At 42.5% G+C, this 15,172-nt stretch overlaps 1 protein-coding gene across 2 annotated transcripts in view; it reads left to right on the forward strand.

The window, feature by feature from the left end:
- The first annotated feature begins 3,101 nt into the window (after positions 1-3,101).
- LOC117888172 (ephrin type-A receptor 6-like) overlaps positions 3,102-15,172 on the forward strand; it is a 385,983-nt gene continuing 373,912 nt past the window's right edge. For both annotated transcript variants that reach the window (XM_034791377.1, XM_034791386.1), the window contains exon 1: positions 3,102-3,429. In XM_034791377.1, coding sequence (XP_034647268.1) covers positions 3,132-3,429 — 298 coding nt within the window. In that variant the 5' untranslated portion in view covers positions 3,102-3,131. The remainder of the gene's footprint in view (positions 3,430-15,172) is intronic.

Consider the following 15,172-nt stretch of genomic DNA (forward strand, 5'->3'; position numbering starts at 1 on the left):
CATACCTGCCAGTGCTGCTCTACTGTGCCTCTGTTGCCACTACCCGTGCTACTGTGGCTGTATTGCTATTTATACTCGTGCTAGCTCAATGACAGTTAGCGCGAGTATATGCACACAATCAGGGAAATCACAACCCCACTTCATAGTGTAGACCAGGGGTTCTCAAACTTCATTGCACCACGACCCTCTTCTGACAACAAAAATTACTTCACAACCCCAGGAGGGGGGACCGAAGCCTGAGCCCTCCTGAGGCCCACTGCCCCAGGTCGGGGGGCCAAAGCCCAAGCCCGAGCCCCACAGCTCAGGGCAGGGTAGTCCAAAGCTGAAGCTCAAGTGCTTCAGCCCCAGGCAGGGGGGCGGCAACCTGAGTTCTGCCATCCAGGGATGAAGCCCTTGGGCTTTGGCTTCGACCCTGGGCAGTGGGGCTCAGGCTTCAGCACCAGGCCCCAGCAAGTCTAAGCCAGCACTGGCAACCCCATTCAAAGGGGGTTGTGACCCACTTTGGGGTCCCGACCCACAGTTTGAGAACTGCTAGTGTAGACATTGCCTCAAGGTTGGTACCTAAGGAGTTTGAGTTATTTGCCTAAGATCACAGTAGCAGGGTTCAGTTCATGTTGGTCATGTGGAGAAAAATTCATGGTTCATTGGCAGTGGATCATTTTGCAAGTTCACCTACAAGCTCACATGGGGTTTTGGGTTCTACACAACTCAGAATCTCCATTAAAATAACGTTCACCTTTTCTCCAAGTAGGATGCATCTTTTCTTCCTTCTCCATTTGTCCACCAAATCTTATCTTGTTTGTCATCATGGGGAAGTAGGTGCTGATGACGTGACTCCTGGTCTATCTTGTGCCACTTGCTCTATGGTCTTCCCCAAAGTGGTTAAGAAGCATTTTTTCTGCTTCTGTACCTCCATCTTTTTGTTCTTCCCCATTCAATTCAAGGTCTTATGAGGTGTTAAGTGGGAAGAAAAAAAATTGTGTCCCTGTCGCGAGGCAAGTGCACCCCGTCCCTTCTTGGGATGGGGTCGGGGTAATGACGCGGCTGAGTCTACACAACCATAACTTGTCTTGGGATAGCTTGGCCTAGGGTAAAAGTCAATATGGTGGGCCTCTCTCAGGGATGTGTGGCCTAGTGGTCAGAGTTAATAGGGCTACTCTGTTTGGCAGGGCTGTGTGTCCTAGTGACCAGAGCCAATAAGAAGGGCTTTACAGCCTAGTGGCCAGGGTCAGTAGGACTGCCCTGTTCAGCAGGGCTGCGTGGCCCAATGACCAGATTCAGTATAATAGCCCTCTTCAGTAGGGCTGTTTGGCCTGGAGATAGGTCAGGGGAGTGGGCCACCACCTGAGGGAGGGGGGGTGGCTGGGTAAGGGGACCTGGGCCCTCACTGCTTCACAGGGTCCCAGCTCAGGGCCCTGTCATTGGCAAGTATGCCTGCCGCTGAGTCAGCAGGGAATCCGCCTGAAACACACTCACCCCATGTGGCACAATAACTAGTCCCCCTGAGCTACTTTCTACCCTGTTCCTGATGCAATGGCTCCAAGATCTCTGGGCTCCTCTCCTTGGGCGTCCTCCAGAGTCTCAGTGTCCCTGGCTTCTGCCATCTGGGGCTTTCACAGTTCCCAGGCTGGAGCTTGCATCATGTGTCCTCCCTCCTTCTTGGTCAGTCCTGAATGAGCCGAGCTGCTCCCTTTTATATCTAGTCTCCAGCCGGAGCATGCCCCACCAAGGCTGCGGGGGCATGGCCTCCTCGTCCCAGAGAGTAGAGTTAACCCCCACAGTACCAGTGCGGGGCACGTGTACCCCATCACAGTCCCCTACCACTAACACTCCCATTCCCAACTAACTCTATTACTGAATCAGCTGCAGAGAAATCCTGTAATATTTAGCAGGGTAGTTAAAAACCCCCCTTGGGGTTTCCGAGCAACCATGCCCTAGAGCAGGGGTCTCAAACTCAAATGACCATGAGGGCCACATGAACACCTGGAACTCCCACTAAGGTGAAAGGGAGCCAAGTGCTCAGCACCTCTGAAAATCAGACCGTTTTTATTTATGTGCCTTTTATGATGTTAGGCACCTAACTTTAGATGCCCTCATTTGCAAATGTTGATCTACCTTTAAAATTACAGTCCAAGATTCTCTTGGCTTCCATTTCTATATTAATCACTAGACAGCTCTGACGGTTGCTCTATGTCTGTTGGACAGCAGAATGGTGATCAGGAAACTGAATAATAATGAACTTTCATAACAATAATAATGGACCTTCACTTTCAGTAACACCAATTTATAACAGAATCCTGTCAGGCCTCACAAATTAAATGGGTTCTGGACAGGTTTATAATTTGGATGGAAGATCATCATCATCATCATCATAATAGTGTTGTTGATGGGTCAGCAGATGACATAATTTCTTCTGAATCATTACTGAATAGTATCCCAGAGTGATACTAGTGAGCCCTTTGAGCCTCAATGGAACTGCCATCTTTTGGATGAGTTGTAGAATGACAGCAGTTCAGAGATTGGAAAAAACTTCGTTTAGTTTCTCTCTCTCTCTCTCTCTCTCTCTCTCTCTCTTCTCTGGCCGAGCAGAATGATTCCCTGTTGTACATTTACTATTTTTAAAACGTATTGATTTAAAATCTTCTAGAATAGCAAAACAGATTAAAAAGACATCCTAAAAAGCCTACCATAATAGAAATAAAATAAACAAAATATATTTTGGGGGCAAAAAATCTATGCCTACTTCTCACTCACCCAGTGGGTATTTAGCTGTATTTTGTTTTGTCAGGCCTAGTTTTTGAATGTTCCAAATAGTGGGATATTTTTAATGTTTATCTTAAATTATCTCTTAATTTCACCCCATACATTTTTATATCATTTATATGATCTCAGATAATTATTTTCCCTCCTTACTATTTAACTTTCAAATATTTTAAATGATTAGATATTTTAGACTGCTCCCTTCTACTTGTCACTCACCCGAATTATACATATTTAACGCTTTTAGTTTGTCATTATAAATCAGTAGCTCAAGTTCTCTGTTTTCCCAAACTACACAGTAAGGATAGTTTAACTGTTTTCTTTTTCTCTAGGGCCACCTTCTGCTCCACGGAATGTGATTTTTAATATTAATGAAACAGCTCTTATGTTGGAATGGAGCCCACCTAGTGACACGGGGGGGGAGAAAAGATCTCACCTACAGTGTCATCTGTAAGAAATGTGGATCAGACACCAGCCAATGTGAGATATGCGGTGGAGGTATCCGTTTCATCCCAAGACATACAGGCCTGATTAACTCATCTGTGACTGTGCTTGATTTTGTGTCTCATGTGAACTACACGTTTGAAATAGAAGCCATGAATGGAGTCTCTGAGCTGAGTTTCTCCCCCAAGCCATTCACAGCTATCACAGTTACCACAGATCAAGATGGTAAGTTTTGTTGTTATGCATCAATTACTGCCTGTACAGTTTGTGTATATTAGTTGTAGCACCTGTTTTAATGATATCCAATTAGATGAGGAGTAAGTTTTGCAAATTATTAGAAGTTGCTAAGTGCCTTCTGCGTAGGGTTACCATCTGTCCGGGTTTCCCCGGATATGTCCGGCTTTTTCAGCTTTAAATGGTCGTCGGGGGGGGATTTCTAATAAAGTAGAAATGTCTGGGATTTCCCCCTTCCCTTCATGCAGAGTGCGGTGCGGCTGATTGGACAGCTGGGCCTGATTGAAAGCCGCTCGCAGCCACTGGGGCCTCTAGCAGCCAGAGTCCCTCCCTCTCCTCCCTCCTCCCCCGCAGAGCAGCGCGGCAGTGTTTAGTTGCACGTGGAACTTGCAGCTCTCCCTCGGCCTGGTAGGGGGGGCAGGCAAGGGACAGGGAACAGGGGGTTAGATTGGTCGGGGGTTCTGGGGGGGGCTGTCGGGAGAAGGGGGTGTAGAGAGCGGGTGGGGCAGTCAGGGGACAGGGAGCAGGGAGACTTAGATAGGGGGTGGGGTCCTGGGGGCAGTCAGGGGACAGGTAGGAGATAGGGGGATTCTGAGGGGGACGGGAAGTGGGAGGGGGCAGGGCTGGGGCGGGACTAGGGCGGCACCCTGTGTCCTCTTTTTTGATTGTTGAAATATGGTAACCCTACTTTTGTGGGGGTTTTGAGCACTCACAGTTCCCATTCATTGATAGCACTCAGCATCTCTCATGACTAGTTCTTATGGCACCAATATATAAAAGCACATAAGCACATGCTTCAGTGCTGTGAATTTAAGTATATGCTTAAAATTAAGTATATTTGAAAACAGTGGGATTGGCTAACGGAGAAATGGCTTTATTTAGGAAAAGGGATAAAGAATTATGTTGAAAGGCTAACATTTCTTTGATTACCAGAAGTAGCAGGAGGATGTGGAAAACCTATATGAATCCATTTTATGGAGAGCCTAGGAATAGGGATTGTCGGAGTCTTTAAACTATTGAAGTATACAGATTAATCAGTTATTTTATTGGCATGCTGTAGTCCCAGGGGTATGGATATAGTCAAATGAAATATGCATTTTAAAATATTAGAACTTAACACTACTTATACACTGGTTTCATGTATTTCACCTTTCAGAAGGGTGAAATTTACTTTAATGATTTGGCCAAGTTTCCCAATACTTGATTCAGTATGCTATAGTTTAGAAGATTTCTACATAGCCTTTTCAGCCACCCTCTCTCATTACGTGAGACATCTTACTATGCATGTGTGTGAAAGAGAGCGAGAGAGAGCTTTAAACTGTTGGCTTTGGGGATTTTGTTGTTTTGGATGTGGGTTCTGTTTTGGTAGCTAAATTTCTGTTGTGGATGGATTTTTATGGGAAACATGATAAACTGGAAGAATTCCTGTATCTTTTATTTCTAATTGTATTTTCTCTCTATACTGGAGCCTATAGAAATGCCTACTATGACAGCAAACAGCACCATGTGTTACCAACAATATAATCTATATTGGTGTTCTCTCCTGGCTTGAGGTGTGGTAGATCAAAAGGTTGCTTCAAAATTATTCCATGCTGACATTTGTTCCAGAAATGTATTTTCACCTGCTGTGCTGTGACATTGCAACTTTAGCTGAAGTTCTTAATGTAAAGCTTCAGGTAGTGGAGTATTTAATAATCCGTTTGTCAACCTTTTCTTAGTAAAAGCCCTAATGTTTGTGAGGACCTAATCATGCCTTCTAGTTGTATTCAGACACTTAATTCCTGCATAGGTCAGCCTTTCAAATTCTGGGATAAGTAGCTTTGTTGATGAGTGAGTAATTACTTGTTTTTGTTTCCACTTGGGCAGACAAAAACTGACAAATCACTGTTAGAAAATGGTCATGAAAATTGACCACAGAAACCACAAAATCTACTTGTTCCCCTTAACATAATTATGGTAATAAAAAAAAAAGCTAATTATATAACATGCTAATAGCATATTTTTTGTTTTGAGAACTGTCTGGAGCCCTCACAAGCTTTGTATCACTTTCTTAATCTGCATCCCTTCTGAAAACTCTTGCCCATTCTCGCTAAAGCAAAAAGCTATGTCAGAAGCAGCTACTGTATGCACTTATTTTTAAAGGTACTGTTATATGATGCTAAATGCATGTCACCAAGTGTGCACAGGCGGAGGTCACCAGAGATGTTTGGTTTTTAAGCTGGCAAACAGCTATCTAAACACAGCTTGTGAACTGTAGTTAAAACATTATTTTTTAAAAATCTTTGGATCTTTTGCTATTGTCTGTTCCCAGCATAATAGTATAGATTTTCACTTCAGTTTAGCCAAACAGGGACAAGACCTGTGGTTGGTAATCTATGACAGCCTGACAGTAAATTCTAGTGAGTACTCTGCTTCCTTTCCTCACAATAATTCTTACATTTCTAAAGATGTTACTGTTAAAGCTTCAGAGAATTTAAGGATAGATTTTCAGACTCTCAGTCAGTTTATTTGGATATAAAAAGGACAGTTTTACTGGAAGAGGCAGTGTAATAAATGAAATGACAAGCCTCCATAAAACATTTTTATAAAGATAAAAGCACTTTTGTAGTCTTAGAAATTCTGTAGTTTATATAAAATAGTGAGAACAGTAGGTTCTATATCAAAAAATACAGAGAAAATAATGTCAGTAGGAAATATGCCAGGGAAGAAAATTAATGGAGTTTTGCTTAATGGAAACTAGGTAGAGAAAATAAACTTTTTGTTTTTGCAATCTTCTGGTTAGGTCTGAATGAAAGGTGATAACAATGAAAGAACAGGAAGGAATTTGTTCTAGAAATCTGAGCTGAGAAAAAGAGAACAGTGAGAGGAGCAGTTGTCTAATTAATCTGAATAAATTAGAACTAATGTTTCTGAATGTTGCGGAGACTTAATTAATGTTTGTAAAGCACTTTGAAATTCTTGGGTGTAAGGTATTATATGAATGCAAATCGTTGTTTATTATTGTACTACTTATTTATATTATTTTTTCTGTATTCAATAAGTGTTAATGAGATAATGTGTAAGGCTATAATCATTCATGGACAAAGTTAATATACATGGGGGGGGGAGGAAGATTAGATAGTTTCCAGTATTTGTGAAATGTTTTAGGGACCAACTGCTGCTTTTTCAAAATAAGCCCACTAATAGGGTGTGTTGTACAAAATTCCTCCCCAGCTATGGAAATCCAAAAGGTACATTTCAGTCTCTGGGGAAATAAAGGCATAAAGTATTTGGAACTTTAAAAATATGCATATAGTATTACTTCCTAGCCCTAGATATATTTGTATTGTAGGCCTTGGTGACGACTCTATAGTTATGACTGAGATGCGTTTTGCATTTCACTGTTTCTTGGCCCAGGTTAGAGGAAATTTATTCTTAAAATGAGATTTTTTTTCAAAGAGTGTTTGAATGTTTTAACTCTTTGTGGGTGAGAGAGGGTTATTTTACACATGAGTAAATGTGTTGAGCACTGAGTAATTTTATTTCCAAAATTACTAAAAATATAGTGTAGAGAAACAATTGTTTCTCTTACTACTAATTCAGGAATGAGACGAGACACCCCTTGCTATTTTAGTCATATAAGGTTCTTACCATTCTATAACTAAAAAAGACCCTCAAAATTACTCAAAGTTTTTATTAATGAATAATGTATGTAATACAGGAAGGAAAACAAAAAGAGAATTTAAAAAATGAATAATAAAATGAAGACAACTACATACTAGATGGTAGAGCAACACTTCAGGGTGGAGCTTTTGGGCTAGGTGGGCACTGTCCACACATCATAATCTCTCATCACCTCTGTATGCTTGGATTATTTGTGCTCTTGGGTTGAGTCAGTGGGATGAGTCAGTGCTACCATGCTGACCCATTCCCCAGCCCCCCTTTGCAGAATCATCTGACCTCTCTCCCCATCCAACCCATACAGCACTGTTCCCTTTCCCTGGGCCAGCCATAGAACATCCCCTCCTCCCCCACACACACACCTAAGGTGTAGTGAGGTCATTTACTTAATAGGAATGCAGCAAATCCTCTAATGGAGACAGTGTACTGTGGTCTCTCTGCATGATAAGTGCTGACAAATGTCAACCTAAAAAAATCTCCGTTTATATCCTTAAAATTTTGAATATCAAATTTATTTTCCCTGAACAAGTGTGTATTTGTTTACCTTGCAGATATAGATGTTTTTCTCTTTTTTTCCCCTCATTCTCTCTCTTTAGTGCAGTACAAGCCAATTGATTCTATTTATTTTAATGTCTTGTAATCCAACATTATCAATTAGGTCAACAAGAATCTACTCAGCTTTGAAAAATATGTCTTTAACTGATGCAACATGGGGAGCAGAAGGGAACAAAATGTGATATATTTGGGTATCTGTTTCCAATGCACCCATTGATATGGTCTCTCTGGCTTTTCAAACAATGTCTTAGAATGAGTAGTGTACTTGTACATCAGATCCTAAATATCAGTTATTATATTTCCCACCAAATTACCATGTTAAGGTCCAGGAACTAAAATTTTAGCTGCAAACTATTTACCTGATGATACATTTGAAAATAACATCACAATTGCTCTAGTTTAATTTGCAATAGGGATGTTTGTGAAGAACCAAGTAAAATGAACATTTTATAAAAATTGATAGATTTTATAGCATTGGAGGAAGACTTTTTTTTTAATTGTCCCCATTGCAATCAGTGGGAGTTAAGAGCATTCACAGGATCAAACCCTAAGAGGTTAAGATGTTTGTTCATCATCTTGCATGATTTAAAACAAAGAATGCTCAATAAGCCCATTTGTACTATGTGCACCCTACTCAGCTAAGAACCGTATTAAAGTAATCAAGCACATTTCATTTAGTTGGAACCTTTCACAGTGAGTGATATGTAGTTAGAAGAATCATTATTGAATATTCTAGTCAGGGTTGGGTGCAAGGGATTCCAGATATAAGCCTGTGACTTCAGTAATTAGACACCTTTGCCACACACCTTAATTGACTGACTGCTGAAATTCTTCAGTTGTATTATCAGCCTTCTGTTTTCACAGTTTACCTAAACATTTCTGAAAGGTATTTCATTTAAAAAAATCTCTAGTGTTCCCACCACTTCACAAGCAAAATGAAGACTTCTGTTGCTTTCTTGGCAAGAGGAATTATTTTGGTCAAAGGCAGTAAAGGAAGACATTAATCATGGCTAGTCAATCTGAAACAAATTGTGTTTATAAATGTCATGACTTTCACATAAACCTTCAGGGAGCATGTTCAAAGTGAAGGACATGGTAAATTACAAACTAATTCTGCTGATGTTTGCTATGGGGTCTTTAAAGCAATTATGTCAGTAGCAGGTTGCTCCGATTCATTTGCTTCTTAAAAAGTAGTTTCTTCATTACATTCAACAACCCTTCTCCTTCCACTTCTGTCTCTCTTCCATATGGATCTGCCTTAGGCTCACAGTTTTGGAGAAAGTGTTCATTTATATACTATGAGAGCATTAAGTTATGCACATTGGAATAAGGTTGAAAGCAAATTCAAAATTACCTAAAGTTTCTGAAGTTTCATAAAACTATTTGTTTTACAGCTGAGTTACTTTCCAAATAAAATTTCTAATAATAAACTCCTGACCAGGTTCTATAATGAGGGACATCTCTCTGCTAGTTCCGTCTCCCAATTACAGACATGAATATGCTTTCACCCCAAAGTAAAATTCAGACAGGCCTCCCATAGAAACTATAACAAAAGATTGCTTCTGTGAAAAGATTAACATTATCTAGGAAATGCACAATAAATATTTCATTTTGAAATATGTGCTCTTCCCTGAACTCCTGGCATAAGTGAGGCTTGATATTTTTTCCTATATGAACTCTGTTTCTGACTGAGGACTGGGGGATGACAGCCAGTGTCAAGGGTTTGAAAGTTTTACTGGGGTGAGGGGGACGGGCAACACCACCACTTCAATAAAAGGCTATCTTAATACCATTAAATCACATTGTAATCACACGTCTCCTCTATTATACACATAATCCGTGGCTTCAAAGGGAAGTGCTTTAATGCATATGAAATGTATATGTGCATTGTGCCTCGGAAAAGGACATGTTGCACAGAAGTGCACTCATTGTCACAATCTGACTGCCAGGGCCCGAAAGGACCAGCTGAGACGTCTCATCATGGAGAGATCCTTGCAACCAGCCTCTCACCCTGGTGCAGACACTTCCCTCCCACCCCCGTGTGGCTCTCCCGCTCTGCTAGGTCGCCCACTGACCTTCCTTTGCTGCCTCCTTCCAAGAGGAAATCCTCTCTTTCCCATGCTGATGGGAAGAAATGGGCTACCACATTGCTCTCTGCAGAACCGCACAACAGAACACCATCCCCTATGAGGTCAGTAGCCTCAACATCTTCATGGGTGAGACACAGCTCCTGTGACTGAGTACCTCCAGTACCGGAGCTAAAGAGAGGTCTAAAGACCCTAAACAGGCAAACCTATAGGTGACCACACTCTCTCAAATGTGGCATAAGACCATGGCTGGCTCCAGCCACCAGCGCAGTAAGCGGGTGCTTGGGGCGGCCAACGGAAAGGGGCGGTACATCCGGCTCTTCGGCGGCAATTCGGCAGCGGGTCCCTCACTCCATCTTGGAGGGAAGGACCTGCCGCCGAAGTGCCGCCGAAGAATGAAACGGCGGTGGTAGAGCTGCCGCTGAAGTGCCACCAATTGCAGCTTTATTTATTTATTTTTGGCCACTGGGGGGGGGGGGGGGCAAAAACGCTGGAGCCGGCCCTGCATGAGACCTTCAAAAATGGTGCTGAGAGCCTTGATCAAATCATCTTTGGGCACCGCAGCACTGACGAAACCACTAACACCAGCATCTCTATCAGCATTGGCATCTCTATCGGCACTGATATACCCTCCGGCACTGACAAGACCGTCGGCACCGTGTAAGCCCTCGACTCCATCTGCTGGCTGTTCCAGAGAATGCACCTCTCCCTCGTCACCAATGCAACTGCCAGAGCCGATGATGCTCCTCCCTTCTCCCCAGGAGTTCAGATACCCCAAGGATCTGATGATATCTGACATGCCTGAGTCACCACTACTCAGACACAAGCTTCCTCCACTTCTGTCCTCTTCTCCAAAATCACAGCACTGCTCCCTTTCCTCTCTGTTCATCAAACTGCAATGCTTCAAGTTGGTTACCTTATCAACCATTATCCCAGTACTGGAACAAAGGGACTGGTTCTTGGCCCTCAACCTCCAAGATGCATATTTTCACACCACCATACACCCTGCTCACAGACAGTTCCTCAGATTCATCATGGGGACCAATCACTACCAATATAGGGTATTACCCTTTGGAGACTCTACGGCCCCTTGAGTATTCTCCATAGTCCTCGAGGTAGTGGCCGACTACTTAGGCAAACAAGGCATTCTCCTATTTCCATACTGAGGCGACTGTCTTCTCAAGGCCCCATCCAAACCTAACATCCTTCATGCTGTACTGCTGACGATGGACCTCTTTTCAAGCCTCAGCCTTTGTATAACCCTACAAAAATCAACACTGTCAACAGTACAACACCTGGAGTTTATTGGGGCACACTTGGATGCCATACAAGCCAGAGTCCTCCTCCCAGCTCACAGATTTTCAGCAATAGTCTATCTAGTAACCCCAGTGATAACCTGTCCCCATATATCAGCCAGGATGTGTCTCCAGCTGCTTGGCCACATGGCAGCAACCTTATTCATGGTAAAGTATGCGAGGTTGCACATGCACTGTCTCTAGGCGTGGCTACATACAGACTGTGTACCTCACAGACACAGCCTTCACAGACTTCTATCCATGCCTATCAAGATCAAGGACTCACTACTCCAGAAGACACTACCCAAAAAATGTCTGTGTTGGGGTCCCTTTCCTTCAACCAGCACCGTCCCTGATACCAACAACCGATGCTTCCTTAATCAGTTGGGGAGCACACCTTCAGACCCATACAGTGCAGGTCACGTGGTTCCTAGCCAAATCCACCCTACACATCAACCTTCTAGAGTTATCAGCGGTCCCCAATGCCTGTCAGCATTTTCTACCATTGATCAGGTATCGCACTATAAAAGTTATGCCGGACAATATCTCCTGCATATTCTACATCAACAGGCAAGGTGGAGTGAGGTCACACTCGCTGTGCTCAGAAGCACTGAAATTATGGAACTGGTGTATGGAGCACGACATCACCATTTCGGGCACGTACCTCCCTGGACACCATAATGCCACAGGAGATTCTCCCAAGACCACAGGTGGGAGCTGGATACACAAACTCTACATCACATATTCAGCCATTGGGGATTCCCAACCATAGATCTCTTCACCACTTCAGGGAACACCAAATGTCCTCAATTCTGCTCAAGAGTGGGCTTAGGACGTGGACCCTGGGAGAGGCGTTCCTTGTCACATGCGATGCCCTGCTACTGTACCCCTTTCCAACCATTCCTCTCTTGTTCAGAGTAATCCACAAGATTCAAGGCGACCAAGCACAAGTCATCTTTTTAGCTCCCATATAGCCACAAGAGATTTGGTATACTTACCTCATTCGCATGACCGTATGTCCTCCAATCAATCTGCAATCAATTCCACAACTCCGCTCACAGGATACGGGTTGAATCCTCCATCCCAATCCATAGCTACTCCACCTGAAGGCATGGCTCCTCCTCGATTTTGGAATTTGGAGGTGACCTGTTGAGAGTCTGTTGAGAGGTACTCTTGAATAGCAGACGTGACACAGCTCAATGCACATACCTCCAAAAATGGACCACATTCCAATCCAGGTGCACCACCAATCATATCACTGCAATGAATGCTCCATTACCGCTCATCCTAGTTTATATTTTAACTTTTATATTTTAAAAGATCGGGGTTATCACAACCTTCCACCCCAATATAGACGGCCACTCCATTTTCACCTATTCAAGGAATTCCTGAAAGACCTCCAAAATCTTTACTCTCACATACAGGATCCCACCCCAACTTGAGTCCCGGCCTTGTCCTACACTGTGTTACCAGACCACCATTCAGGTCAATGGAAACATGCTCTTATATTCATTTATCCAGCCTTTCTTGTCGCCATCACCTCTGCCCAACAGGTGGGAGAAATTGGCGCTGTCATGGCATACACCACATATGCAATTTCTCATAAAGAAAAAGTTATGTTACATCCACATCTTACCCAAGATACCATCCTCCTTCCATCTATATCAACCTATCCACCTTCCCTGCTTCTTTCCAAAACCACACTGCAAGGAGGTGGCTTAAGCACCTTGGACGTCAGGCAAGCATTGGCTTTTTACAGGGACAGAAGTAAATCTTTCAGACGATTGCCATATTTATTCCTGTCAATGGCCAAAAGATTGAAAGGCACTACCATTTCTAAACAACACCTTTCCAAGTGGATCTCGTAGTATATACACCTGTTCTGCCAACTACAATCGACAGTCTCCTCCTAGAACTTGAGCACATTCCACCTGCTCTCTATCCACCTCTATTGCCTTTCTCAACAACAATTCCAAATGCTGACATTTGCAAAGTGGCTAACTGAGCATCTGCAGACACTTTTAGCCATCACTACACAATTACTCATGATGCAACTTCAAATGCCATACTAGGACACACTGTCCTATCATCCATATTAACTGCTGCTCCAAAGCCCCAGTCTTCCAACTTTATAGAGCACCCGTAGTGACATCACTCAAAGAAGAGAGGGTTACCCACCCTGTGCAGTAACTGAGATTCTTCGAGCTGTATGTCCTTATGGGTGCTCCACTACTTGCCCTCCTTCCCTCTGCTTCAGAGCTGACAAATAAACTCTGCAGTACAGAAAGAACTGGGGGCAGTTGGACCATGTAGCACTTATATAGATGCCGCTCATTGTGCAAGATGGGGAGGAGCGCATGTGCAGTCCAACAGGCACGGCTACGGAAGATCTCCAACCCCAGGAGCAGGGGGTGGTGCCACACCTACAGTGGAGCACCCATAGGGGTACACATCTCAAAGAAGCTCAGTTACTACACAGGATGGTAACCCTCTCATCTTACTCCAGTTTTACTCAAATCCTTGTTACCTTTAAATTCCCCTATTTGTATTGGAATTTTCTTTGGGTAGGGCTTATTTATATAAAAATGAAGATATTGAAAGTCTGGTGTAGCCAATGAGTTCATTTTATCATTCATTTATTATTGTGTTAATTAGTATTATGGACAACTCATATGCTATTTCATATATAATCAATGTATGCTAAGCACATTTAATTTGTAGGATTAGAGACATATAAAATTGACAAGTATTTAGGAGAGATGAACGTGTATTATGTATATAAGTAAAGTATGGCTATAATACAAGGCCTACAGGCTGAGACAGGTAAGATTTTAGCTTAGCCATACTCGGCCATAGGCTTAAGAACACTTGACATGAGTGGGTGACCTAAAATAACCTTTTGCCAGTAAAGTCACAAGATTATTCGAAAGCCTGGATCAATAGGTGATGTTACGGGAAATATGTTGTAATTTACCTATCTAGACAACAAGACACCTGATTGGACATCATTGGACTCCCTGTTTGACCACAGGTTACAATGGACATGTTGTACATAGCTTCTAATGAGAATAAGGGGAATTAAGACAACAACGTGTAAAAGAAAACAGGGCATGCCAATATTCATCATGAGGTGTGGGAGTACAGATAAGAAAAAGAGGGTTGAAACCCTTATGCATATGCACTGGGTGTTGGGTGCAGTCAGAACAATGTAAAAGAGGTTCCCAAAGTGGGAAGACTGCAAGGGAGAAAGATCCAGGGATGACCTCATTGGGATGACCCCAGCAGGAGCCACCCCTCTTGATGACTACCTGTTAAGAGAACCACCCAACTCTATGAAATTTTGGGTATATGAGTATGAACATAGCATTGGCCAGTGCATGGATTCTTCCAGGTTGTGTAAATGGCTATGTGAATGTATCTTTTAACTTATAATACTTACAAGAGTTTTTTACATGTAACTGTGTTTGTGGTTACATTTTTTGTCTGTTCCTAGACACTCCCAATCTCCACTCTCTTTATCTTTAAACTGCAGCAACAGAAACTGGACGGACTATAATTTCCAACAGAACTATCAATTCATTCAATTTAAAATAAAGGCTACATTGGCTTTTGTGTATTAGTCATAAATAGTACCTGCAACAGCTTCTAAATCATTAGCTTGATTTATAATGATATAAAAGAGTTAGAGATTAATGCACATTATCTAAGTGATTCATAAATTAGAACTTGTTATGCAATACAAGCAGCTGATGTATGAGGGTGGTGAAACACTGGAATGCGTTACCTAGGGAGGTGGTAGAGTCTCCTTCCTTGGAGGTTTTTAAGGCCCGGCTTGACAAAGCCCTGGCTGGGATGATTTAGCTGGGAATTGGTCCTGCTTTGAGCAGGGGGTTGGACTAGATGACCTCTTGAGGTCCCTTCCAACTCTGATATTCTATGATTCTATGATCCAGAAAGTTGCTGACAAGTAGTTCAGCCAGTTTCCAATTCAGTATGTTACATTTTGGAAATAAATGACCATTTTATTTTATTAACTTAAATCTGTCTAGAAAACAAATTGACTAATTCAGATGACTGGTTTATATATACTTAAAATTAAATACTGGGCCTTCATTTTTCAAAATTAGGTTGTTCTAG

The sequence above is a fragment of the Trachemys scripta genome, chromosome 1, assembly GCF_013100865.1.
Source record: "Trachemys scripta elegans isolate TJP31775 chromosome 1, CAS_Tse_1.0, whole genome shotgun sequence".
NCBI lineage: Eukaryota > Metazoa > Chordata > Testudines > Emydidae > Trachemys > Trachemys scripta.